We start from the raw sequence: 26,747 nt of genomic DNA, 5'->3' as shown, positions 1-26,747 counted from the left end.
AAAGCAGCTGCAGCCGAGGCTTGACGGATGGCCTCGTTCTAGAAAGCTGCATGTCACTGCAGTCGTAAGAAAAGAGCCTTGTTCCAGTGTCCCTGCCCTGTGCTTCGGCTTTTTGCCTGTCAGAGGATGTATTGTGAGCGAGCGAGTTGGACACAAGGGCATATGTGACTGCTTTTTGGTTGATTATATGAAGCTATTTTGGCAAGACCGGTTTATTAATTTTCTTTACAGAACCCTTCGGCAGTAGAACTGCTTGGTGTGAGGACAAGAAGAAGTTACCTGGCACCATCGGTTAAAGAACGTAACGGAACTTGGGGCCATAATCTTCAACGGCAACAGCGGCGCCTTGATCCATCTCCCTTCTTTCCCCTGCTTTGTTGTCGTACCTCTGGTCGAGCTTTCTATTCTCCCACACCAAAAGGATTCGTAACGCCAAGGCCATTACCGCGGCAAAGAACATGAAAGCGGCACAGATGCTCATCCCCTTGACATACCGTGGGCCTTGCGCTGTGGGGTAGAGTCTGGTGCCCAGAATTGGACCACACTGTCCGATGACGTTGATGATGACGAGCCCAGCCCCACGGCGGGTATCGCTGCCTTGGTTGTCTAACAATTTCAGAATCAGCGCTGACCTCCCAGCCTTGTGGGGAAAGTCGAAGGGGGAAAGTTCGGGGGCGGGAGGCCCTTTGTAGACGTACTGAGTGTCCATGCCAGAATGTTAGGAATAGTAGAGAAAACGCCGGCAGCGGCCAAGTAGACGGCAAAGTATCGGACTCCGACGGTGGTGACTGTTGCAAGGACAATGTAGCCAATGCCCCCTATCAGGGACGTGATTATGAGGACCAAGCCCCTCTGCTGTGTCCTGTCTGCAATGAAAGTTGTAATGTTGGCGAACAGGAATGCGGTGAAGTATGGCGGAGCTGACAGGCCCTGGGCGTTGATGTCACTGTATCCCATCTTGGCCAGAATGGTGGGAAGGTAGACTGGCAAGCTCGCATAGCTCACGTTGACGCTAAAGTACATCAACTTCAATATCGGTCAGCTCTACTTGAAATGGTGCAAACGGCGACGAGACAGATATTTGGAATGAGACACCTCGATACGTACAGCATAGCACCACGCTTTCGCGTCATACAATGTCTGAGCAAGTTGCTTTAGGTTCACACCTCCGATTCTATCGCTCGTACCCGTTTGTCGAACAGCCCGAGACTTAGCAATGGCCTTCTCCTCGGCGTTGAGGAATCTCGCATTATCTGGCGAATCTGGTATGAAGAAGAAGGCTATCGGGGCAAGAAGGATGGTCGGAAGACCCTCAACTAGAAAGAGGAGCCTCCAGTTACTGAGCGAAGAGTGACCGCTCGTGATGCCGTAGGCCAGAGCCCCAGCGAATGTGGACGCGAGGGGAGCCGCTGAAGCGAACATGCCACACCTGAAACCGACTTCATGCCTGAGATAGAAAAATGACAATAGGTAGATGACACCGGGCCTAGGAGTTAGCCGCCAGTGTCAGTCAAACAGCCCGAGAGCGCATCAAGTCTTTGACGAGAGTATCGAAAGCTGTGCTTACGCGTAGGCCGCTTCAAAAGCACCAAGGAAGAACCGAAGAGCCATAAGCCCACTCCAATTGTGAACCACAGATTGTAGAGTCGCGATCACGCCCCTGGCCATGCAACATTAGACATTCTGCTTTCGCCCGTGATAGATTTTGAGCTGGAAGAGGGGGAAAGGCTTGCTCACCAACAGAACACGACGACTGCCGCTACTCGGTGAGGAGGAAAGATTTTCCAGAAAAGGAGGGAGAATTCGAAGACAACGTAGGTGATGTAGAAGATTGTCAACAGCCACTCATATCGATCTCCCACCAAGTGAAGATCGCGTGTCATTCCGGCTATGACGGCGTTGCCAATGTTGCTGCGGTCAAGAAAGGCAAGCATGTCTAGAGAGACGAGGGACGTGAGCTACACTCCCAGGAGGAAGGTTACTTGACGGCAAAAGCATCCTACTTACAAAGGACGAAGAAGAGCGGCATCAAGTGCCAGTCAAGTTTGCGGCGCACACGAGCCTCGGCCGCTCCATTGTACTCGGTTGGACTTTGTAACTCTGCAGCTTTCAGCTCATGAATGCGTTTCGGGTCGAGGTCTGCCATGTCTGAGGGTGGGTGGATTTAGAGGTCCTTCAGGAGGTTGCTTCAAATTCCCAACTTTCTGGCAGTGGGCACAGTCACGGAAGTCGAAAACAAAGCAAAGTGGAAGAGGGAGCAGCTACTCGTGAAGGGCAAGGAAACGATCAAAATTCGTTGGGCAGAGAAATGAGTCCTGCCAAGACGGAAGGATGCATTTTACTACTTAAGGTACTTTACTTGTAGTAGGATTGCGATCCTTGGCAGAGCAGACGCTGATTCTTGTGTGTCTCATCATTGAAGTCGTGAATTTATCATTCGAGCGTTAGACAATGCCTCTAAAGCTGACCTGGAATCAAAGCAATCGAAGTGTTATTGAATGTTCAGGGGAGAACGGATCCGACAGCCTCTGAGGCTAATCTGAAATTGAAGTCATCGAAGCGTCATAAGATAATCATGCAGTCGCAGATAACGCATCCGATTGCTTTGATTCATTAAGGGTGTAAGACAATTTTCTTGATGCATGCATATTGCTTGCACGTCAGAGTCGCTGTGCTTTAAAGCAATTTTGCTTGGATTAGCTGTAGAGGCGTCTTTCAACGCTCGAATAATGATATAGCTCTAGTAGTCAGATATTCGTCCGTCAGCCATTGTTCAGCGGAGGATAGTAATCCTCGTATACCGTACCTTACGCCGCGGGTGACCGTGCTTTTTAGAATGCTTACAAGCTTACGAATACGGTGTACCTTAGTGTCCGCCGGCGCCAATTTAGCTTTCGAGACGTACCGCCGGGGCGGCTCGCTATTGGACTAAAGATTTCATCCGAAGTACCCCATTGTTCGCCCGAGTACCTACTTGTTTCATCTTAGGGACGACTTTTTGCCGCTGGAAAGCTGCCCCCGTGGTGACTGACAATCAGCACCGCCCTGATCAACAGTAATGACTATGCCAAGGCGGTAACACATACCTTGCCCGAGTCCAACCTGAGCGTGAACCTTGGCAACTAGTCACTCGCACTGGTAAGACTGTAAGATGGGGAGATGGGGGGGTACAACGATTGCACCAGACATTGTTTCTCGTCGAGGACGACTTTTTGCCGTTGGAAGGTTGCTTGAGTGGTGACTAGCAATTAGTACTCTCTAGTATGCACCGGCAGTGGTGGTGTGTTGGAGGTGTAGATTGAGGAGCCTTCTGAGCTCCGCATACAGTTGCATCCTTCTACAGATACCTACCACCTCGGCTGGATAGCGTGCCAAAACCGCCCCCTCTTCAGCACCAAATTATTCGTGCACCTTCGGGTAGACTAGTCAACCGACATGAAAGGCATCATACCTCCTCTTAGCGAATCGAATGGGACGCATCTCAGCCCATCGCAGGCCTCAACACCTACCCATGCCGGCCCATCTCATGCTGTGCGGCGCTAGGGCATGCCCAGGGTCCAGAAGGATGCGATCGACGTGAAATTCTCCTACCGAGCATGATCTTACTACCCTTACTCTTTTTGGATATGAGGCTGGGCACCGTTAGCATTTTGTTAAAAGCCTGCTCTGCGCAACCTCGTAGGACCTAGGCACTATTCTTACCCTTATGAAACGCGATTGATGACTATGACTACTCCACAGGTGACTTCTGCAGACTTTGGCGGAGACAGGCGACCGGCGCTGTATGGGACTCTCGTAACCTTTCTTGTGCTCAACAACCTTGCTGTTGTGGCACGACTTGTCGCACATTACCGGGCACACTATAGGATAGGGGGGCGTATCTTTCCTGAAGACGTCTTCGTCCTTCTAAGTGGGGTTCGTGGTCATCGTCAAACGAGGAAGAGTTAACACTTGACTTACCGTGTTTAAGGTCTGCGTGAATGTTGTCATCGGGAATCTCTTGGCCTGTATGTCCATTTTCATTGTGTGCAAAAGCCTTTGTTCTGATACAAATCTCAAGCAACCCATTATGGACTTGGACTTCATTCATGGAGGATCAATGCCGAGGATCCGCATATGCCCCGAAATATCTCGAACATCTTCAAGGTTCGTCAACTCACTTTCCATGCTCGGGTCATGATGGCAGCTCTGACGTATTCGGTCTTGTAGCATGTCTGGCTGTGTATGGTGTTCGTGGGCCCCACTTTCACCTTCATCAAGCTCTCTCTTCTTTTCTTCTACCGCCGCCTGTTTTTGGTCAACCAGAAATGGCTGCGCGTCGCCTGGTGGGCCAACATGGTCTATGTCATCCTGTGGTTCTTTGGGGCAACAGGATTTTACATCTTTCAGTGCTGGCCGGTTCAATGGTATTGGACACGGTACTATCAAAGATACCATGTTGGACCACCAATCGCAATGAAGGGCCAGTGCAAAGCTACCACGGTTGCACATGTTGCCATGCCTCTGATATTTAGCCTCATCTCGGACGTTGCCCTCTTGTTACTACCCCTCACAGCCATCTCGAAGCTTCAAATATCATTGAAAAAGAAGCTCGGTCTTGCTTCCATATTCTCAGTCGGAGCACTGTAGGTATCTTCCACCCCAGCTGGACACCGTCCAGGCGATACGTATTTGAAGCTAACGTGGCGGTCACCGCGCGTAGTGCTTGCCTTCTAGAACTTGCCCGAATCGTGGAATTGGAGGTTGACACCGACGACCAGAGTGACCCCAGTTGTAAGCGTGTCCCCAACCACATTCTGCGTTGCGACACAAAGACTGACTAATTATAATGATCTAGACGGTGTGGTGGTATTTCTCATCCTCTCGGTAGCTGAAGAAGTGTGCGCCATTATATGCGGGAGTCTGCCTGTGGTGATCCCGCAGCTCTTTCGAGAATACAAGAGCTCGAGGGAACGATCTTCGCAGAAGAAGGACCGCAGCTACTCTATGGATCTTGGAGCTATAACTCAGTCACGAAGCATGGTCAGAGGATTCGAAAAGCTTGGTGAAGGGTCGGGCGATCGGGCATACGAGAGTCGCAATCTGGCCGGCGAGCGAATCGACTGGGCTTGCGGCTCGATTCCAGCGAATACCGTGGTCGCCGAGACCCTTCCTCATACTGAGGATCCCGGTGACGCTCAAATTGTTGTCCAGAGGAATTATGAAGTGACTGTAGGAGGCTCAGTCCCGCAGGTCGTGTAAAGACATTGGCAACTTCCTTATGACGAATATATCCCTGAAGCCTTCTTCATGTTTGAAGTCACAGTTTTCATCTTCTTGTTTGACCGATTTTTCGCTTTAGAGTCCCCAGGGGCCAATGAAGCCGCAGGGGTCTATGGGAAAACCGGCGAAAGCAACAGAGGATAAACAATCCACCGGATCGCTGTACAATGAAGATCCTTCGACCTTGGCCAATTATTAGTCTAATTCTAGTAGAATTGCCTATCATCGCTGTCATGCAGAATTGGTATACCCCTTGAATGGGATCAGCCTTGTAAGTAGTAGTGGGTAGGCGGAGAATAAAAGACGCGGATACTGTGTGTCCTCTTGTGGACGCGGCAAGTACTCCTTGAGGTTAATTCAGGGATCAGAATCTGCTGTTTCTGGAACAATAGGGATTGAAACCGCATGCCACCCGCTCTCATTCCAAACACATATAGAATGGCCGTTCGTACTGAAGCTTTGACTTCTTGGACTCACATAGCAGCTGGCTCTTCGCACTCCTGGCTACTTTGAAACTGTCAATAGGCGGTCCCACGCATCAATATCGTTTAGGCACGGTTACCGGAACTCATAGCCCTCAGCTAAGGTACATGCACACCCCTCTTTGATACACTGACACCCCCCTCACATCCGGGTACAACTTCCGGGTCTAACTTCCGGGCTGGTCGGGCTGTCCCGCGCCGCGTCCAGATCCAACGCGAACACCTCCGCAACTGTAACCATCTGCGCCATGGCTGTGGATGTTTTTATTACTGAAATCGGATTAGGCTGCCGGTTTTGTGAAGGAAGTTCTTCAGGCAAAGAAGGGAGAAAAGGGAGGAGCAAGCAGAACATGAGTTGACGGTGAGAAGAAGAAAGGAGGGCGGGAGCATTGGTGGTGAAGGTGTTGAACATTGGGAAGGCCTTAGCTCGCCGGAGGAAGGCACGTACACGCTGTATGGTGCGTGAGAAGTATAGTCGTATAATGCCAGAAGCTAGTCACGACGTGATCCGAATGAAGTTTCTCTTTGCAGGTCTCTCCAAACAGACCCCAAGTGAGATCGAATGAAATTGCTTGTCTGTTAAACTATGTATCTGAGCCTCGTCTCATTGTTCGAAAGTATCGGGCTGCTTAGTATTTGCTCTGATCAACAGTGTCTTCCTCTGTGACGGCAGTATCGATAGAACAATCAGGACACTGCATCTGGGAGGGTACATTTACTCGAGGACGGCCAAACGCGACACCTCTTTAAGACGGGACTTGAGCCATCCTCCTGTGACTCGTGCGTGTCTAAAACCGCATTCCGTGTCTCACAATGGCTACATCTCCGTGTTTCGGGCAAAAGAAAGTTCCATGTGCATTCAATGTAGCCATATGCAGCGTGTTGTGATTAAGCCAGTCCTTCGGCAAAAAAAAATGTCTCTTCACATCGTTAAGACCAGCATCTATCCTCCAGGTACAGAGCCAATAGTCGTGATCAAGGAAGACGATTCGATCTTGATAGGTGCCTATCAAACGTTTGATTTGAGCCGTGAGGTCGGTCATACAATCACTAGTCAGTGAGTGCGGATGCTGAACCTGGAGGTCAGAAGTAGAGAGAAATTCGAGATGCAGGCCGCTTGATAACTGCGTGTCTGTATGGCCCGCGCCAGATAGGTAGACGATGTACTGTTTGTTGTTGGTCAAGGCGACCCAATAAACGACTTTGCCGTGGGATGCGGTGGGGTTTGGTGGGACGGGCTCCACTGGCGGAATTTCCACCGGATCAGCATGCCCCAGTACCTTCCAACTATAGGTATGAACCACGGACGGATCAATCCATATAAGGAGCTCACGGTTGAAGGGGTGCTGGATCCATCTCCTGCCTTGGCTTGAGCTCCATCTTCGATAGCACAACTCTTTTTTTGACTTGAGATCGCATAATCTGTCACTAGAGGATGTCGAAATGAGAAGCAGTTTTTCGGAATCATTCAGTAAGAACTGCTGCACTGGCTCATCTATTCGAAAGTCGAAGACTGGAAAAACGCCGAATGCATTACTTCCTTTCAATTCAACCCTTTTTGCGACAATCCGGCCGGAGTCATCCCCGGATATTATGTATTTGCCGGAGGGGGACCAAGCAAGTATTATGATCGAGCTGTGAGATGAATGAGCGGAGACTTTACGCACTTTCTTGCCATCAATGGCGTCATGAATGCAGACAGTGCCGTCCTCACGGCCAGCGCAGTAGAATTTATCTACAGAGCCATAGGCGAATGCCGTGACATGAGTCTGGCTGCTTTCATCATGTGCTATCACGGGCTCAGTCGCTATGGAGCTTCCTCGATCTTCGAGTTCATAGTCATCAGGTCTTACAAGGGCGTCGGGCTCCCATACATTGCAGATGGAACCACGTATGTCATAGAAGCGCTGACCGTCGGGACTGAAGGCTAGATTTTCGATGAACTCGTTCTCATTGACCAGTTGGTAAATGAGACTAAGTCTTGGGAAAGCGTAGACGCTGATTGTGCCCATATGGTTACTTGTGAGCAGAAAATTACCGTCCTGGCTCATAGTCATCTCATGAGGCTTGACATGATCGAACTCGTGCTGCTCCTCATCGTAAATGTGCCACTCGATGAGTTTCGTATCGTGACAAAGAATGAGGATCGAGTTTGCGTCGGCTTGCCATTGCATCGTCAAGGGAGAAGACAGCGCGTCTGTGCTGCTCCGAACTCGGCATCGTAAGGGCCGTTGAGACTCGGTCCCGAACACGTCCCACACCACGGGGAGCTTCCCCCTCCAGGCCACTGCAAGCTTGGTCAAGTCTGGGCTGATGGTCATAATGAGGGGACAACCACCATAATCCCCATAAGTAGGTAAAGTAAATTGCCATTTCTGTCGTGATGCTTCGAGATCATAGCACGTTACTGAGCAATCATCAAGGCCGACAATCAGTTCGGACCCAGCGCTGCCAAAAGCTATTGCCATGGTGAGGGCCCGAGACGTTTTCTCAAGCTGGTACAGCTGTCTGCCAGATGAGATATCCCATATTCGATAGCTTTCGCTGCCTGCCGTCGCCAGAAGGCTCTGAGACCGACTCATTTCCATGAATGAGATGTACTCCCCATGTCGGATCCTTCGAGCCTCTTCGCAGGTCTCGGCATACCATACAACTACAGTCCCGCTGCTACTGACCAATGTCAGAAAGAATGCATCCGTCGCAAGGACTTTAGATGCCGCTTCCTCCTTCCCGACGCTCACACTTGCGAGGCAATCATCCCACCCTTCCGAAGGCAGTCCAGTCACAGAGATCGATCCTTCCTGTGGGCCATATACGGTGCCTATCATTGAGGCACGAGGGCAAAATGGAGGAATAAGTCGGTACACTGATGATGGGTTCTGAATCAAATTAGGTCCGAACTTTCCTACTATACGAATGAAGTCGATTGCCCATAGATGTATGCTTCTTGAGTCATCGCTGTCAGAATCTTTTAAAGTCAAGGGAGAGTCAACATCATTGAGGGTTGGTCTGCGCGATCTCCTCTTTGCGTAGGCCTTCAAATATTGAGCCGACCTCGTGAGATATCTAAGATTTCTTGATAATGCAATGGCCTCTATCCAGGAAAGGCAGTATCTTACAAAGAAGTTCTTCAGGACCGCTGGTAATTGCTCCGAATCCAGGGTTGACTTAGAAACATGGTAAGCGTAATAGCATACTGAGTAGCCGAGGAACGGGTTTCTGTTCTCGGCAAGCAGTAGCCGATTCTTTTGGGGTGCCGTCCCTGTGGCTGTAATGGTGGAGGTCTCGACGGTCTTGAAAATGCGTTTCCATTTCTCGTCACAGAGATGTTTCAAGCAGACGGTTGCAATGTGCTCGTGGCCATGCCCAGAGTCGATGAACGCCGGTGCGCCATCCCAGCCATTTAGGAGAAATTGGCGGGCTGTCGTATGTATCAAGCACACCTTGTCATTGTCCATGGAGATGAAATTACCACATATTTGAACGATTGTCTCCTGCAATCTTACAAATCCTGAGAACTCAGGTTCCAAAGCAGTCTGCAATTCAGCGATGCCAAGAGGCCTCCAGCAGCAGGCAGTCCATGTCAATATCCTCTTTGCCATAAGCTGCAACCTAGGAGACTGGGTCTTGATAATTTCTAGCATTCGAATGTACAGGTGTCCCATTCCCTTTGGCATTTCAGTCAAGACTTTACGGATGTCATCCTGCGTATGCCAATTGTCATGCAATGTCTCAAGGGCCAATTTAACCCAGAGAAAGGAGCCTCCGGCTTTTGACAGGACCTGCTCTATGATGTCGTCCCGGATTTGTTGTTCATCGTCCGGTAAGGCTTCGCGGACGGCGTTGCGAACATATGCTTGAATGTCACCACCTGTGTCATCTTCAGAGAGGAAGCAGGTATTGATCGAGGATCCACATGTCGCAGGTCCAGATGGTACCCTTATTGGTCTGCTGGTAATGAATATTCTGATTGGTGTCAATGAACGAATTTTCATAAGGCTGCTGATCAGCGTTGACGGCACGTCCGCCTCATCAAAGGCGTCCAACACCCAACACAAAGGCTCTACCTCCATTTTGAAGATTATTCCTTCGAATATTTTCTCCCATATGACGCCAAGATTTTGGTCTTGTGAGCTGAACGAAATGCCCGTTTCTTCGCTTAAAGTGAACAGTCTCTCTCTGAATTCTTCGTTTGCGAATGCAAGCTGGGAGGCGATGGAGCGAAGACAATACGCTGCTGTCCGTTTGTTTTGATGGCCGGCAGAGAAAAAGTGATATTGACAGTCTTTACTAGCACCATGGAGTAGAAGGTAGTCTATGACATAACTGGCAAGTATTGTTTTGCCCATAGCAGGAAGGCCGATGAGCCAAAAGATGCTGGGGCTCTGAGATGCCTCACGTCCTTCAATCCATTCCAAGAAGCCTTGTTTGCGCGTAATCCATTGGCAAGTTCCGCTCATTGCCTTACTGCGGAAGGTCTTGAATTCTTCCTCGGCGCGTTCTCGTACACCCATTATGGCTTCTATGCTCTTGAACAGGCCAAATGTGCTGCTGGTCCTACGTGCATGGGCCGTCGGCCCTTCCGTGAAGTCAGCTTAAACATCACTTGGGGAGCACTCGACTGAATATGATGATCAAGATATAGGGAAGAGAGAATGAAGGTCTTGCATGAGAGCGATAAGGTAAGGTCGATCTATTGATGTGGGTGGCTCGGTGGCAGTCAATTAAAAGATGTGAAAGGCAGGCTTGAGAGATTGTGCTTCAGATAGTCAATATTGATAGAAGTTGGGCTGAGTGCCATGTCAGGGAACAGTTCAGTGGGAGCTGCTTCCAATAAGTTCGTCCTCCCAAAAAAGGATCAAACCTGGCGAGAACATCAGACCACGACGGAGCACACTTAGCAGACTTGTTTGTAAACCCGCCGTTAAATGAACAAGGACCGTCGAGTATGACTTCTCTGAGAGCCACTTCGCCCTCAGGCGCATCTTCAGCGCCCAGGTGCATAAAAGCGACATGTCCCCAATCGGTCAACGAGCCGATTTGATCCATGTCTGTTGACATGGACGGAGGTCGCATGAGAGCTCCAGGAGGACCGTACCGAAGAGTACTTCCTACGAGTGGTAGTTGGTCTTGCAAAAATTGCTCCTTTAAATGGAAAATACACGGGAAAAAGCTGCCAGATACAGATGACAGCTAACAGAGGTTCATTCGGCTTGACGATAATTTGAGAGGTAGACATGACAGTAAAGTTGTGCTCTTGGTACTTACTTTGAACACGCGGCTGAGACAGTTTCGACGCCCACAATTTGAGCATGCTCTTCACACTAATGTAGTTTCCATCCTCCCTGCTCTTGAACTTGCAGATGGTGTGATGGTCTGCATTCAGAGGATTTGATGTTTCTTGAGGATACCCCAAGACTCCTGACTCTTTCTCGACGATAAGGGACTTCGTTATGCCAAAGCTTGTCTTAAGGGTCTCAAAGAAGGACACCAGGGACAGGTCGCCGCACAAGGTTCGGAATTGTTCGTTTATATCTTGTAGAGTTCGTGAGTGTGTGTCCAGGTCCTCAACATAAGACTTTGGCGGTGCACCAAGCGGTGCTGTCGACAGAATGTTGTTAAGAATCTTCGCGTAGTGTGCGCCTCTATGTGGCGTGGCAAGGAACATGATCCCATGTGTTTTTGAAACGATATGGGCATATTGGCCATCATGCTTTCCGAGCACATACGCCTTCTTGACTACCAAGCCTCCCATGGAATGCGCAACAAATATGATGGGCTGCCGGCCAATAGGTAGGCGATCCTCTCCGAGCCCATCGGAGAAGACTAACATCTGGAACAGAAGGTCTTTGGCAAAGTCGATGATATTGAGGTTGGTCCCAGCGCCCTTGAAATTGGAGTTGTATCCATACGTGAAAATCCTGTAAGACGACAATCGATCTTCTTCAGCCAGCCACACGGGCCAGAAGTAGTCCACATTCCTATCCCAAGACCACGTCTTTCTCGCCGAACCTCCCAACCCATGTACGAATATGATATCCCCACTGGGATGAGAGTTGCCGTAGACTAGGTGAAGCCCCAGAGGGTCAGAAATTTGGCTTCCTGCTTGTAACACATTCTCTGTGCTAGGAAACACAGAAGTCGCGTTGGATGGGCTGCGGAGTATATCACCTCCGCTTCTACGCTGGAACGGTGTTGTACCAGCGCGATGGGAGGCTTCGACAGGAAAGCCCACGGAAGATCGTGCTCTAACACGCGATTGAGGATCTGATTTAGAGGATGGTGCCCCTTCGAGGCCAAGCCCGTGCCCAGCAGAAGGTTCACCGGAAGCGGGACCGCCGCTATCGTAAGCGCCATGAGAGTGCAAACCAATCTTGCGCAGCTACTTCGTGAGCGTTGAGTTAGTGGAGCTTGGGTAAACGGTGATACGATGTTTGGAGGGCACTGACCATACTGCTGGCCGTCAAACGGACAAATTCTAACCGACTGATCGCTTGTCGCCGACGGAAATCACCCCAAATAAGATGATGACGAAAAGTAGTGGTGATGGGCAATCAACGGTAGCCTTTTACTTCCAGAGGCCTATGGAAAGTTGCATCTTCCCCAAAAGAGTCCCGGGATGATGGTCAAGTCAATATGCAGGACGAGAATAGGCTTCACAGAGATAGGCAAGGCCGATCCTTCCTAAATCGTCGACGCAGCCTGGCACCTACCCCGTCAGAGCCTCATACCTTTGACTATCATTGCTGTCAAGGTTTGGTCTTTTCTAGCTATAGCTATGGCTTCTACGATGGTGATGTCTGGTATGGAGGTCACCGAGTCCGTCTCTAACATCAAACTCAGTGAAGCCCAGCGAGAGGCTGAACAGACGCCCTCGGAGCCTATACAGCCCGCTCAGCCCCGTGGAAACTACGATGTTGATGAGAGCATGAGAGCCTGCGAGTTGGATTGTCAAGTATAGCGTTGACGATACTAAAGATTGTCAGCTTTTCCTGTACCTGGAACTAAAATAGTACATGCGCAGAATTATGCCATGTCGACGTGGGGCAAGACCGCCAAAGTCATCGTCGAGGTATCCTCCGGAGAAGAGAGAACCTACTTCCTCAAGGTTGAATCATCTCACAACGACGGCATATGCAACAGCTGATGCTAATCTTTCAGGTTGTTACGATGGGTGCCCCGGGGAAGCATATGTGCGAAGGCGAATTTGAATCTCTGAAAACGATTCACACTGTTTCTGCTCGCTTCGTGCCAGAACCCTATGCTTGGGGAAAATATGCGCAAGAAGATCGAAACCTATCTTCTTGCAGAATTTCGTGATGTTGGTAAGCAACTATGTGCTTTGAGGTTTGCAGTGATTGGATATACACATAGCAAGACAAATTCCTTTAGCTTCCTTTTCCTGCTACCCATTGCTTTCCAGCGGGTCTTCAGAAGCCTTCCATTTGCCTATCTCCCTGATTGAAGCAATCCGTTTCTCTTCTCGTGTCATTGCCTCAAGACTAATCCCCTCACAGCCGGCAAGTCCTATGAAGCTCGCAGCTGGCCTGGCCAATCTACATAAGGAATCTGTATCTCCCACCGGAAAGTTTGGCTTCCACATTGCTACCTGTCACGCCAGGGTTGCTCAAGCGGTCGACACTTGGGAAGACTCATGGTATGCTCTCTATACCGGACACCCCGGGCATGTGATGAATTTGGCAAAGCCAATTCTTCAGTGGCCTGAATTCGACGTTGTGTGCAGGCTCACGCTAGAGAAAGTTGTTCCTCGGCTTCTTCTGCCGCTGTAGTCGGGGGGACGGTTTCTCAAACCCTGCCTTAATTCACGGTGACTGCTGGGATGGTAAGCGATGACTCCCACCCGAGTTGATGATCTTTTGTCTAATAGTCTGAGGCAACACGGCTTTAGATCGGAGAACGGGGGATGCATTTGTGTTCGATGCCCGCTCTTTCCATGGTCACAACGAGTACGCCACTGGCAATTGGAGGGTACCTCGGCACTGTCTTAGCAAACAGACATACATAAGGCAATACAAATCCCGGCTTCCAGTGTCACCTCCCAACGATGACTGGGATGCCCGCAATATCCTCTCCTCGCTGACGTTCAATATCGCCAATACTATCTACATACCCGGGTCATACCAACGACAGGTGGTCTATGATGATATGACGACGTTGTGTAAGATGTTTCGCGCCCATTACCTCAAACGAGACTTGAAAAGTGTTGGTAGCATTGATTCTGAGAACGAGCAAGCAACAGCGGGCATGGACGCTGATGAAGAGGATGGGGAAGAGGAGCTCGAGGAAGAGGAGGAAGAAGAGGAGGAGGTGGAAGAATAAACAACGGGTGTGGTGGAAGGGGAAAAATTATAGTCAAGTGAGGAGGGGCAACTGGGTCAGGTCGTAGCATTTAGCACTACAGTCATAATAGTCTCTGAAATATATATTCGAATGCATAGCTCCTCAACGGATGTCACGTCCGACCTGTGGTTCCCTCGCGTATTAGGCATTGCAGACTGCGATTCCCAAACCTAGCACCTCACATCGGCCATGCCTGAGGTCCAAACCAACAATGCCACCTTCCCACCGGTCCGCGCCTGCATCTTCGACGTAGACGGCCTACTAATCAATTCGGAAGACGTCTACACCGACATCTACAACAACATCCTCCACTCGTACGGCAAGCCCGACTTACCATGGAGCATCAAAGCGAGGCAGCAGAGCAGAGGCCGCGAGGTATCCTTCACCCCCGCCTCCGCCTTCTCGTCGAACATCCGAGCTAACAGCAGAAACCCAGGGCATGCTCCAGCTCCTCGACTGGGCCCAATTGCCCATCACGTATGACGAATGGACCGCCAAAGTCAGCGCCCAGTACGAGCTCTTCAAGACCTGCACCCCGCTCCCCAGCGTCCCTCAACTTCTCTCCAACCTCTCTTCCAAGACCGATCCAGCAGTCCACATGGCCATCGCCTCCTCCGCCACGAGCAAAACCTTCAGGATAAAAACATCCCACCTGCCCAGCATCAACTCTGCTTTCCCCCAGGAATGTCGCGTCTTCGGCGATGACGCGGCGATGAGTGAGGCGAGGAAGAAGCCGATGCCGGATGTGTTTTTGTTGGCGCTTGGTAGGATTAACGCTCACTTGGGGCTTGGGGAGAGGGAGGTGAGGCCGGAGGAGTGTTTGGTTTTTGAGGATAGTGTGGCGGGGGTCGAGGCGGGGAGGAGGGCGGGGATGAGGGTGTGTTGGGTGCCGCACAAGGGACTACGGGAAGTGTGGAGAGGGAGGGAGGGGAGGGTGTTGGAGGGAAAGAGTGAGGAGGAGGAGAAGGAGAAGGACATGAATACTAGGTTAGGTGAGGGGCAGAAGGATAAGCAGTCTGAAGAACAGAGCCACTTGTGGTCTGAAGATGGTTGGGCAGAGATGCTGATGTGTCTAGAGGAATTTGATTACGAACACTATGGTATACGATTGAACTACACTTGAATCGAGATAAAACAGCGCTACGCATACCGCAACAAGGGGGTAGACCCTCCTCCGTTTCTGCAGGTTCGGTGACGACGTGTTTGACTTCAAAGCCGAACCATATGATATCGCCCTAAGAACCATACTTTTTGAATCGGTCCCAAAGGGACGTTGGAGCAGATGGCACAGCCGACTTGCAGCGTCAAGGGATCAATACCAACCTTGGAAAGTTTTGCTAGTACTGCCCGGGACAACTGCACGCTTTCGCCAAGAGAGTTCTACCCATTGCACTGTTCCTCGCTGCTAAAACACCTGAGGACTCGATATCAGAGGTCCGGACATATGGGTGACTGTGCCAAGTTGGATGACTACACCGCATATATGGTTCGGCTCATTTGTTTGCTCGTGACGCAGCTGCAGATGGGAAAGACTGGGACCGAGCCGAAGAATAAAAAAGAATATTATTTCTCAACAACTCCTTCTCTCTCGAAATGATCGCAATGGTCACGCGTCTTGTGATAGTCAAGTTTCTGAACAACGTCTTAACAGCGCTGCCAGGTTCGTCAGATTGATAGCCTTACCCCACCCCCTGCATACAGGAAGGATCCTTCGGATGGGCTCATGTGACGCTCAAGACGCAGCCTTACTGCGGAATGGATATCAAGCAATCATGCCGAAAGATGCATATTTCCCCCAGTGAAAGGTCTGCCTGCAGCGTGGGGCTTTTCACGCCCGATTGTCATCAAAGCCGAAGACTTTGCAAAAACAATACCAACTCAACCCAAGCACTCGTATGTTTGCACGTACCCGTTTTGGATTCCGAATTGCCGGCCGTTAGTCACGAATCGGCCATTTGAGAGGCAATGAATTTAGCTTCTTTTGCACAAATCCAACCAAGTTGGCTCCATAACTCCTGCCCTTCCCTCGCTGCCCCAGATTTGGCCACAATTCAAGCGTTAAGCCACTGCACCACATGTTTGCCCGAATCTACCTCACCATTGAATCCCAAACTACCTCGAACATCGAAATCACCGCCTTTCAGGGCTGGCAATGCTGCACCAATTGACTACTCCTCTATCAGTCAAATAATCGATTTCTAGAGGTTGCTGATGCGGTTTGAGGTCTGGTAATTAGTAGTTGGTGTTGTTTTGACTTCAAAACCAACGGTTCAACTGGTAATTTTGACATGTCATTTCCAAGACTCCGATAGACTGAACACGACTTGACTCCGGACAGTCACCCTCGCACACTCACCCTGACTAACCGCTGGCCCCCAACACACATCACCACGGCATACACGCATACTACATTCACGTCCTCGCTGTCACTGTCACTGTCGCTGTCGTTGTTATTTGGTGAGTAGACCGAGCATCTTGCTATCGTCGGCGGAGTGAGAAAGGTGCTCAACTGCTTACTTTCAGTATCATCTCATGTTCCAACGGAGTTTCAATCTTCTTGTCAAGGCTAACACTGCAGCAAAGCCTTATGTGAAGGCGTAGTTCTAGTTCCTTGGCCAAGCCTTTCTGCTTCGTCACAATTGACTACTTCGCCATTGGTACGAGCAGATAAATGAGCATCTGCAACACTCAGAATAGCGAGTCTCATTCTCTCGTCAGCTGACGGTAGCTTTCTTGATGAAAAGGTTATAATGAAGTATGTTAGAGCAAGCAGAGCCGACGGTGTGAGAGGAAGAAGAATCCGTGCGGGGTTTTCGGCTAATCGCCCCTGAACCCACCAGAATTGTACATGGAAACAAGGGAAAGTCTCCGGGTGGCTTCTTGTACTTAGACCGGAGCATGACCACCTTCATGCGTTCTTTCTTATGTTCTCCATGGTAGTCAATAATCCAGTCGCACGCCCTGGTGCATCTCTCAGCCATTGGAGCATCATCTTCGATTGATATCCCCAGAATGCAGCTCTTTTCCACCGCGCCCCTCGGAGAGATCCACATTCGTCGAGCCACGCCTCCACCTCGCATGCGAAAAGGAAAGCAGAGTCCTGCTATTCGGCATTTTTTCTTACATGCATGAAACGTATGCATATCAACAGTCCATGTGCGTGCCGTGTGCATACCATTCCATTCCATCTCATTCCAACTTCGATAGCGCGCATTTTGGATCCTTCGCCTGGGTGGGCAGGTCATTGGAGGACTTTCCCGCCTCCTGGACATATGAATAGCCCTTGACTCCTGGTATGTTCGATCTCGCTCTCGCGAAATTGAAGCAAGCACCAATACCAAATGCCATCCCCGCTGATCCCGAGCCCCAGCGAGGCTCAGAACCAACTCGCGCACGCCAGCGATAACCGATCGAGTCAGATCTTGGTTTCGCATTATATATGTCTTCCCCTGGCTACCATTGCAGTCATCTTGAGGCTGGTTTCTCGGCATTTGTGTAAGGCGGCGCGCCTTCAGGCCGATGACTACATCGTCATTGCTGCATGGGTATTCCTCTCGCCCCCGATGTCGAGCGTGAAATTTCCATTCGGTGTCCGTCGTGGCCACTGAATTGCAAGCATGTTTTTCCCAGCGAGTGTCTGTTGTGGACGCTGACTAGACCTTCCTTCTTGACAGATTCTTGCGTCGGCGCAGGTCGCTATTGGACTGCTATGTAATCTCGCTCCCAATCCCGCTCCCAATCCGCCCAAAACGCTCACAGAAGACTAGGCGTCCATTACGGAGGAGGCAAACACGCAATTCTCTTATATCACCCCCAGACGTTCGGAAAGGTGCGACTTACACCATTCACCTACCAGTAGTCCATACACTAAAGCTTCATATCTCACCAGATCGTCCTCGCACACCTAATCCTCTACAACCCCGCCATCGCCCTCGCCAAAATTTCCATCCTCGTCCTCTACAGACGCATCTTCCCCAGCCCCCGTCTACTCATCATCCTCTGGACCGTCGGCGCCTTCGTAGTCTGCTACTGCACGGCCCAATTCTTCGTGCTGCTAATCCAATGTCGACCCATTCGAGCTGCGTGGGATCCCACCGTTCCGAATCCGACTTGCATCCGCGTAAACACGACGTATATCATTATCGGCTCTTTCAACGCCGTCACTGATATCGTGACGTTGTGCATACCGATGCCGATGTTGTGGAGACTGCAGGTTTCGAGGGAGAGGAGGGCGCAGCTGATTGGCATGTTCATGCTCGGTGGCTTGTGAGTCGGCATCAGACCCAATTGCTCGACGGTTGAAGGGTGCTGATGGGACTTTGGCTAGTGTGTGCGTGGTGAGTATCTACCGTGTCCCGAAGATGTACTCGATTTCACTGTCGGACGTGAGTTGTACGTCACCATCTCCCTATCACAAACGGCTTCAGCGATGTTGCTGAAATAGTACCAGGGTCTGATGTCGAGCCCTGCGTCTGGTCGGTTGTAGAAGTGGACGTAGCGATCGTCTGTGCCTGTCTCCCCACGTTCCGCCCCCTTTTCGATCGAAAGGTCCGGGGCAGTAGCAAGAGAAACCAAAGTGTCGAGCTGGCCCATGATCACTCTTTTGCGCCTCCCAACCGCAGATCTGGATACGAAAATGTGGAAGGAGAGTCCTACGATAAATATTTGGACCTGGTGCGCAAAAATTGGGCGGCCGTCCCTTCGGTTCGCAATGATCTGGAGTGGAGGAGTTCTCCCATGGTGAACTATGGTATGAAGGGGGAAAGCGCCCATGGGACTAAAGCTCCTTCTGTGGCCGTCTAAGGATGGCAGGCTGAATACGAGGGCGATCCCATTTGCGCCATACCCCCATTTGCACCATCTTCAATCCGATAAATCCGACGCAACACCAAAGTATCTACCTTTCATCAAATTTATATGGCAAACTAGTATAGTAATACTAATTATTCATTACTACTAAAGACTTCTATATCGAAGAATTTAAACTATTATTTTTTAAATCTTATCGATCTATTATTTTTTTATTATTATTAACGAGTAAAGGCCTATGAATTAAATTCATAATTATTTCTTTTAATTAGAACTGTCGAGCGAACTTTAATAAGCGATATTTGAATTCTTTATATTTAAATATTTATAGAATTAAATTTAATAACTCTTTTTTTTATCTAAAAGCCTATGTTACGTTCTATAATTTAAAAGAAAAATCTTAAAATTTTGATAGAAAATAAAAAAGTTATTCTAAAATTAAATAATGTGCATCTATTTTTAATTAGAGCTATCGAGTAAACTTTAATAAGCGATATTTAAGATCCTTATCTTTAAATTATTATAAGACTAAATTTTAAATTTTTTACGTTATTAAAAAGCGCAAGTTACGAGCTATAATTTAAAAAAAAAATCTAAAATTTTAATAGAAAATAGTAAAGTTATTAAGGGGTTAAAAGTAGAGTGAGAGATTTTTTGATGATTGCGGACGTTAATTTATTTACCCGCGATGACTTAGCCAATCTAACCAAAGAGCGTAGATCTAACGAATTTATAATTAGCTGCATATACAAATTCAAGGTTTTTTAGCTCAGCCCTATATCATTCTTTGATATATACTGATTTATATAAAAGAATAAGATAGAGTTGATAGCTGCCGTTGCATTTGCAACGAAGATCAAGTCGAAGTGTTCTGGGTCCGCCTTAAAGAAATTGAGTGCCCGAAGTCTCGCTGATTCCACGCTGTCTGTCGAGAGCATTGATGAAGGGGAATTTGAGTGAGGATTGCCGAAGAGTTGAGAGTTCATATCCCTCTCGAATTCCTTCATAAGAGACCTTGGATAGGGCGTTGTTCCCGCATGGTCGAGATATGTGGTTTCTGGGACCGACACAGCATTAGAGCGTTTCCCAGACAGACGGCACGGTTGGTGGCATACCTTTGAGAAGAGGGTAATCCTCTTTCCTGATGCACTCAATAGATTTGGGGTAAGGACAGCCATCTTTACCGTTGTCCTTCTCCCTGGCCTCTCGCTTATCTTTCCAGTACGTTAGCCACATGCTGGCTTTCACAGTCACACAATTGAATGATCGTATTCGAAATATCACAAGGAACAGCCTGGCACGCGCGTGAAGTTTGAGTCTTGAATGTTGTTTGATGGGAGAAATGGATTTTCACGCCATACACTTGACAACACAAAGTATGATCGCACAGCGGTCAGCCGAATAAAAGGCACTGGGACCCAGCCTGATCCCCGATGGGATCACCGGCCCCTCCACCGTCAAGGCTGGGGGAGCGGCGGCAGGTGTGGTCTAGACGCGGCGCCCATTGCCTTACCTGAACCCAACATGATGCCGTGTGTCCGATTTTCCCCATTATTCAACCAACGGTATCCTATCACGAGGTAGCATCGCCAGACGAGGCCATCGAACCGCTTCACGGACGAGCTGCATGTTCGCCAATGCAATAGATTCCAGTTGAGCGCCATTTCGTCTTTGGCCGATTCTAGGCCTCGTTTGGTGCACTGTGGAAGCCACTCGTATCTACCCGGAGTATACTCTACCCGGATGTTTATACTTCGCCTATCCGCAAAAATGAATTAGATAGATAGAAAAAGAAAATCATGGAGTATAGAGTGTGATTTCTGATTATTATAGAGAGTGCATAGTTTGAAGTATCCGGGTAGATACGAGTATCTGCTGCAGCTCCTTGCTACGAACAAATGTTCGTGAGTACTGTAGATAGGTGAGCGTTTGGCTATAGGTCGCTTGTTCACCGTTTCGGCCGAGGCGGTGTGACGAAGAGCAGGTGATTCTAGATCAATCTGTCAGATATGTAGTGTGTGTGAAAGACACTAAGACTACAAGGTGCATCTGTGGGTGAGAACCTTAGACATCCCTATTTAGTGGAGTAAGAACTTCTTTCAATTATATCGTTTACTAAAGCGGCCCTGCTTATGAACGATGTCTACCTATTTTGGGCTTCATACCGTAGCTAGGCGTCTAATTCAAGTACTTTAATGTTCCAGGCTGCCATACATCGAGAATGTCCCCTCAAGTTCCTCTTAAAATTCTGTTTCCACCAAGTCCCTTCTGCGTATCACCGTTGGTGCCGTCGCTGAACCACCTACGTAGTTCTCATTGCCGGAAATGCAACGCCAATAACCCTAGCACTCTGTATCCAACAATGATCCCGATTAAAATACCAACCCACTTTCCTGTCCTGCCCGTCGCGTAGCCGTAAGTCTCCAACACCCCAGCTCCCGCAATCTGGCACTGCGGCGCAAGATGAGTGTTGTACATGCATTGACAGCCGGAGCCGCACGTATAGGTGCGCTGAGAGAATTCGTTAACCATCATGCCTTGAAAGACGTAGGTCTAGTAGCCAGTGACTATGGTTAGCAAGCGGGCCAATAGTTACAAGAACGTTGGGCGAATGGAGGTGGGCTTACCTGATAATCGATATAGTGGAACACATACTTCCAAAAGACATTCAGAATAGTCGGGCTCACCAAGAAGCCGCCCACACTCATCCAGAGACCGTTCGCAAAAGCTACGATGGCGAGCGCCACTACGAAAACAGGGAAGAGTGAAGATACCAGCACGACAAGGGATTCGGCTGCTAACAGGTCCAAAAAGAGCCACATGATCCACAACATGAAGGCCTCACCGCTGGGGCGGAAATTGGTAAGCCAGTACGCGATTACGGAGAAGATGACGGCTATGAGGAAGAGGTAAGGAAGTCCGATGATAAAATTTGCTATTAGGAAGGGTAAGGCGCCATAGAGGCCGTTGGCACGGTCTTTGACGAAAGTAGCGCGATCTTCGAGGAAAGCGGGGACGTAGGCTACAGCCATAAAGGACATGAAGGCCGAACCAAAGAAGATGGCGTTGATGAAGGGTTGGATGGAGTCCTGCGTGGTAGGAAGTCGGAGCCAAACTGTGCCCATCATGATAGCGAGGCCCATGTACATGGCGATGCGGATGCCATAGACTACGACGTCGCGGTAGCTCTTGATAAACATTCTCAAGAGGAGGGCTGAGATTATAGTGAAGATGTCTGGACGACGGGAGTGATTTTCGAGTATCGCTATAGCGGGTTGATCTATCCCCTCCTTCGACGTGAAAGAAACGGTGTGTTGCTGCTGTTTCCAGGTTGCGTGTATACTATCCAAATCCCTCTGCGCCTGTTCTCGATTAAGGGCAAAGTCACTGTTCGTAATGTCCAGAAGGTGTTCGGCCGGGTTGGTTTGTGGAGGTACCGGGAATCCGGCGGACTCAAAGTAAGAAGTAACGTCTGACAACGGTCCAAGATAACACGTTTTCCCCTGCGAAAGCAGCAGCAACTTATCGAAAAGCCTGAATGTTGAGGTGGACGGTTGATGAATGCTCGCTACGATCAAGAGATTATACCGTCGGCCTACACTGCGCAGGTGGGATATGATCTCGTAGCTGGCAGAGGAGTCGAGTCCACTAGTTGGCTCGTCGAGGAACATAATCTTTGGCTCTGTGATGATTTGTGCGGCAACGCTGGCTCGGCGCTTTTGTCCTCCACTGATTCCCTTGCGCAGCGGAGTACCGATCAAGGTGTGAGCTTGATCAGTCAGGCCGAACGCTATGAGAAGATCATCGACGCGGGCTAGGCGTTCGCGTGTAGTGACTACGCCAGCAAGGGAGAGGCGGGCGGAGAAATCGACAGTTTCGCGGACGGTAAGGGAGCCAATTAAAGCGTCTTCTTGCTCGACGTAAGAGCTTATTTCGCGAAAGGCGGACTGGGGTAGATGCGTCCCGTTAGTGAGAACGGTTCCGGTAGTGCTTCCTGAGCTGGTGCTCCTGCGCGCTAGGGTGTTGAGGAGAGTCGTCTTGCCGGAGCCCGAGGGTCCCATGAGAGCAAGGATCTCTCCTTCATTTCATTAGTCGAGGTGTGCACGCATGCAATGGAATGTTTGAGGTCATTTCTTACCAGCTTTAACCTCACCATTCACATTGTCCAGCAGCTGTTTAGGTGCTTTTGTCTTTCTGTCACTGACCGTGACGGAGATATCGTGCCAAGAGAGATTCTTGATGGTCGAGTTGTAGAGGGATTCTGAAGCCGCACCACGCTCCAGGTCGTGGGTAGAACTTTCGGACTCGGACATGGCTGTTGGATAAGTGCTGGGAGTATCAGCAGACCTTGCAGAATGTGGCGGAAGTTCTCGCATTTATGAGCACATGAGGTGACAGAATATCGGAGACGTTCTAGCGCAAATGTGTCACTTGGGAGTCCCGGTGAGCGGAGGCGTGGAAGGAGAGGAAGCAACAATGCACCACGGAAACGGCAACAGACAACAGAATTGAAGAGTTGGCGATTGCCTGGAAAGGTAAGGCTTCCACATGTCAGCAAAGCGGCTGAAATAGACGGGAGGTTCGCCTAAGGTAAAGTAGGTCGCTGTGCCCGACAATCTCCGACTCGCCGACTACCGGAATAGGTTTAGACCAGGAACCTATCCCGTTGCTGTTATTGTAAGCCCGCCCAAAATACAGTATTAAATGGCTAGAATTCGCCTCAAGCGAGTGTGGATCGGTCCTATTCAGCGCCACCAGCTTCGCTTTTGCCGTATCGAATCAGGAAGACCTTATCAACATCATAGGCAGGGAGAATCGCAAGAGTCCATGCAACTAATTCTGGGCCAGGAAATCATTAAACCAAGATTCATCGTTCCCTTGCACGAGATCCTCGAAGTTGGCTGGAAGCGTTTCTGCAATGCCGGCTTCTTTCAAGCTATGGTGAGCCGAAGTAGTGTCTCGTCTGTCATCCGGGGACCTCACGTTCCGTGGAGGATCAAGGACCGCTCTTGCCACACACTTTATTTGGCTCAAGACGATGCTGGCCACTTCCCATATTTCGCTCAGCTTTTTGAGCGCTCCTATGCTCATCTGGATTTGCTGCTGCATGAGCGGCCGTTTTTGACTCCACCCTGCTATGCCATAAGCGCTTAGATGAACGATAGCCTGCAAAGCCACAGCGCAGACAAAGAAAGGCGTTCGCGAAAACAATGAAGGCGGTGCGCTGATCATTTGGCAGATCCCATCGGCTGCATCCACGGTTTTCTTCGTGTGGTGCAGAATGGACTCTGAGTGCCAGGTTGCAGCATTTGGGGCGCAAGTAATTTGATGGATGAGCCCGGAGGCGGCTAGAATCGATCGCGGTCTGTGCAGGTATATGTTGCTGCTGCAAAGCTATTAGCTTTGAATGAGGAACCATGGGATGGAACGCCTACGCGTGGATCATCATATGAGTCTGAAAGAGGATTTCGTTGATCGACCCATCTATATTCACGAAGCTTTGCATATGCTTCGGAAGATGCAGGACTAGATTCTCCAGTACCAGCTCCGCTTCTGTGTACGACGGTGGTGCCTGCAACGATGGGGCAATGGAGACAGATATGATACCACTCAGGGCTCGAGCAGCAGCAATGCGGTAGGAAAATGATGAGTATTCAATCTCCTCTTCAGCGAAAAAGCGACAATTAAACTCCGCCAAACTTCTGGCCCCAGGGTGGGCCTAAAAACCCAAGGTCAGCAGGGAGACACAAGGGGAACATCAGATGTACATGCATTACTGTTGTGATATATTGCTTCCTCGCACGGTAGCAGCACATCTGATTCTACATCCTTCAGCCACATATTGCTCGTCTGGTTCAAGCCCGCAAACATTATATCGAGGATATAAAGCTCCCACCACGTACGACGCCAACTTTCTGCCATTGCACAACTTCCTTTTCCAAGGCGAGTATCGAAGTCTTGTCTATGTAATCGGATAGCAAGTGCTATTTCAATGGCTGTATGCAGGAACGCTTGGGCTTGTGTAGGATTGTCGAACATGTGCGATGATATTGCTAGAAGAATGAGCGACTGCACAGCGAAAATATTCTGCGGATATTCATGCAGTTTTTGCGGGAAAGTCATGGTTTGTAGTTGACTGTTCCCTGCGCAAGCATAGAGGGACCCAATGTAATTGATGGCATGGATCAGGCTCGTTCCTTCGCTACCCCTCAGATAATCTTCGATGTGTCTACTGGAGGGTAAGAAGGGATGGGAAGGCCAGAAGGAAGAAAAAAAATTTGAGGTGTAAACGGTGTCGATAGATGGCCGCTCTTCAAGGCTGGAACTCTTGTAGACTTGTGGCTGGAAGGATATGACGGCCAGATCCTCGAAACGGGGATTGGGCATCTCAACATCTGCTCCTAAATCCATTGCAGGAGCGAAATCGGTTGCAAACTTCGGCTGTATCCCAGCGCCGTCGCCCATATATTCAGGCGCCGGCGATCGCAAAGCTGCTCAAGGATATTAGTACGAGCTCAGTGACGACCGCATGGGTGGTAAGGGAACAGCACTGACGACTTAAGCGCACGTTAAGACCCTCTACCATGTTGCCTGACGCCGGTGTACTGACCTCAGAGACATTCGCTTTTCCACTATGCAAATGCGCGACTGATCGGCCACGACGAGAGGGTGCATAGCTGCATGACCTGTTCCCCTTTTTGCAACGGAGGCAGATCGGCAGCAGTCCATCACATCTTTGGTGTTTCGATCTACAGGCTTGACAGGCTGCACTGACAGGAAGCGCGCGATCCAAGGAGATGTATCCTGAATTGCGGACGCCGGTTTGGGTGGTCGACGCGTTAGTTTCCATCATAAAGGGCGTTTCATGCTGTTTCTAGAGACGACATATGGAAAGCGCGGCGGACGCAGCGGTGAGGATTGTTGCGCACCTACCTTATACTCTACGGGATGCTCCCGGTTAGTCTCAGTACTCAGACTCTCTTCGGAAGGGTTGGTGGTAGTGGTGGTTCGGAAAAACCTTTTTTTCCGGAGTATTAGCGTGTGCAGAAAACGTTGGAATACTTGGCACTGAGATTCTCACACACACCCGACCAAAAGTAGTACTGAATAGCTGAATCTTCTCCCATATCGCATTCTACCACCTTCCTCATCATATTTGAAGCTCCTGTATATCTCGCTTAGCCAATTGTCTTCCAGAGCCGCACGTTCACAGGCGGCTTTGGTATAAAGGCCTTCAGGTCTGGGAGCGGGGGTAGCTGCGCTTGGCTGACTGTTACTAGGGCCCGGCTGGCTATCCTCAGCAATCGCTTAGGCACGGGAGGACGCCTTCTTAGGCCTCTTGGACTGTCTAGCCGGAGGGGAGGTCGGTAGTGGGGGGGGGGAGGCATTTCGAAACACTAAGGCAAAACACCAAGGATCGGCTAAGCGAGATATACAGGAGCTTCAAATATGATGAGGAAGGTGGTAGAATGCGATATGGGAGAAGATTCATCTATTCAGTACTACTTTTGGTGGGGTGTGTGTGAGAATCTCAGTGCCAAGTATTCCAACGTTTTCTGCACACGCTAATAGGAAACCGCTACATTGACCGTTATTTTATGTGGGATCCTCATTAAAATTAACCGAAATAGAAAATAAGTAGTTTCTTTTATATATAACTTTCTATTACGTACTCTAAGAAAGAAAAAAAATTACATCGCCAAAACCATACAACCATGCCCTCACAAAGCGTATCAAGTAGCACCGAGACTCCACAAGCCATCGAGAAGTCGGCAAAGTTACAACCGCACTCACTTACAACAACAAAAGTTTGCTACCTTCCCTCTCGCGCGA

General features: G+C 49.6%; 8 protein-coding genes across 8 annotated transcripts; 3 read left to right on the top strand and 5 right to left on the bottom strand.

Annotated features, from left to right (window-relative positions):
• Positions 1-292: 292 nt before the first annotated feature.
• On the bottom strand, positions 293-2,146 carry HO133_005987 (uncharacterized protein; the record flags this gene model as incomplete). Its single annotated transcript, XM_037296890.1, has 6 exons — positions 293-606; positions 699-1,026; positions 1,108-1,486; positions 1,568-1,660; positions 1,738-1,936; positions 2,008-2,146. 6 exons carry the CDS (start codon positions 2,144-2,146, stop codon positions 293-295), a joined length of 1,452 nt encoding a protein of 483 aa, XP_037148071.1.
• A 1,970-nt stretch (positions 2,147-4,116) lies between these two features.
• Positions 4,117-5,241, top strand: HO133_005986 (uncharacterized protein; the record flags this gene model as incomplete). The annotated part of the gene is made up of 4 exons (XM_037296889.1): positions 4,117-4,146; positions 4,210-4,625; positions 4,703-4,773; positions 4,838-5,241. 4 exons carry the CDS (start codon positions 4,117-4,119, stop codon positions 5,239-5,241), a joined length of 921 nt encoding a protein of 306 aa, XP_037148070.1.
• Positions 5,242-6,532: 1,291 nt separating this feature from the next.
• Positions 6,533-12,196, bottom strand: HO133_005985 (uncharacterized protein; the record flags this gene model as incomplete). Its single annotated transcript, XM_037296888.1, has 4 exons — positions 6,533-10,301; positions 10,642-10,855; positions 11,013-12,126; positions 12,194-12,196. The coding sequence occupies 4 exons, from the start codon at positions 12,194-12,196 to the stop codon at positions 6,533-6,535; spliced, it is 5,100 nt and encodes a 1,699-aa protein (XP_037148069.1).
• Positions 12,197-12,522: 326 nt separating this feature from the next.
• Positions 12,523-14,084, top strand: HO133_005984 (uncharacterized protein; the record flags this gene model as incomplete). The annotated part of the gene is made up of 5 exons (XM_037296887.1): positions 12,523-12,699; positions 12,769-12,852; positions 12,906-12,977; positions 13,262-13,401; positions 13,754-14,084. The coding sequence occupies 5 exons, from the start codon at positions 12,523-12,525 to the stop codon at positions 14,082-14,084; spliced, it is 804 nt and encodes a 267-aa protein (XP_037148068.1).
• Positions 14,085-14,294: 210 nt separating this feature from the next.
• Positions 14,295-15,228, top strand: HO133_005983 (uncharacterized protein; the record flags this gene model as incomplete). The annotated part of the gene is made up of 2 exons (XM_037296886.1): positions 14,295-14,480; positions 14,542-15,228. 2 exons carry the CDS (start codon positions 14,295-14,297, stop codon positions 15,226-15,228), a joined length of 873 nt encoding a protein of 290 aa, XP_037148067.1.
• A 2,862-nt stretch (positions 15,229-18,090) lies between these two features.
• On the bottom strand, positions 18,091-18,698 carry HO133_005982 (uncharacterized protein; the record flags this gene model as incomplete). Its single annotated transcript, XM_037296885.1, has 3 exons — positions 18,091-18,156; positions 18,201-18,413; positions 18,525-18,698. 3 exons carry the CDS (start codon positions 18,696-18,698, stop codon positions 18,091-18,093), a joined length of 453 nt encoding a protein of 150 aa, XP_037148066.1.
• A 2,747-nt stretch (positions 18,699-21,445) lies between these two features.
• HO133_005981 (uncharacterized protein) lies at positions 21,446-23,227 on the bottom strand (the record flags this gene model as incomplete). The annotated part of the gene is made up of 3 exons (XM_037296884.1): positions 21,446-21,481; positions 21,542-22,992; positions 23,053-23,227. 3 exons carry the CDS (start codon positions 23,225-23,227, stop codon positions 21,446-21,448), a joined length of 1,662 nt encoding a protein of 553 aa, XP_037148065.1.
• Positions 23,228-23,747: 520 nt separating this feature from the next.
• HO133_005980 (uncharacterized protein) lies at positions 23,748-25,500 on the bottom strand (the record flags this gene model as incomplete). The annotated part of the gene is made up of 4 exons (XM_037296883.1): positions 23,748-24,279; positions 24,350-24,633; positions 24,741-25,405; positions 25,470-25,500. The coding sequence occupies 4 exons, from the start codon at positions 25,498-25,500 to the stop codon at positions 23,748-23,750; spliced, it is 1,512 nt and encodes a 503-aa protein (XP_037148064.1).
• Positions 25,501-26,747: the final 1,247 nt, after the last annotated feature.

Source organism: Letharia lupina (genome assembly GCF_014066315.1).
Source record: "Letharia lupina isolate WasteWater1 chromosome Unknown contig_22, whole genome shotgun sequence".
Lineage (NCBI taxonomy): Eukaryota > Fungi > Ascomycota > Lecanoromycetes > Lecanorales > Parmeliaceae > Letharia > Letharia lupina.
Note: the sequence above shows the minus strand (reverse complement) of the source record. Positions and strands in the feature narration are given on the sequence as shown.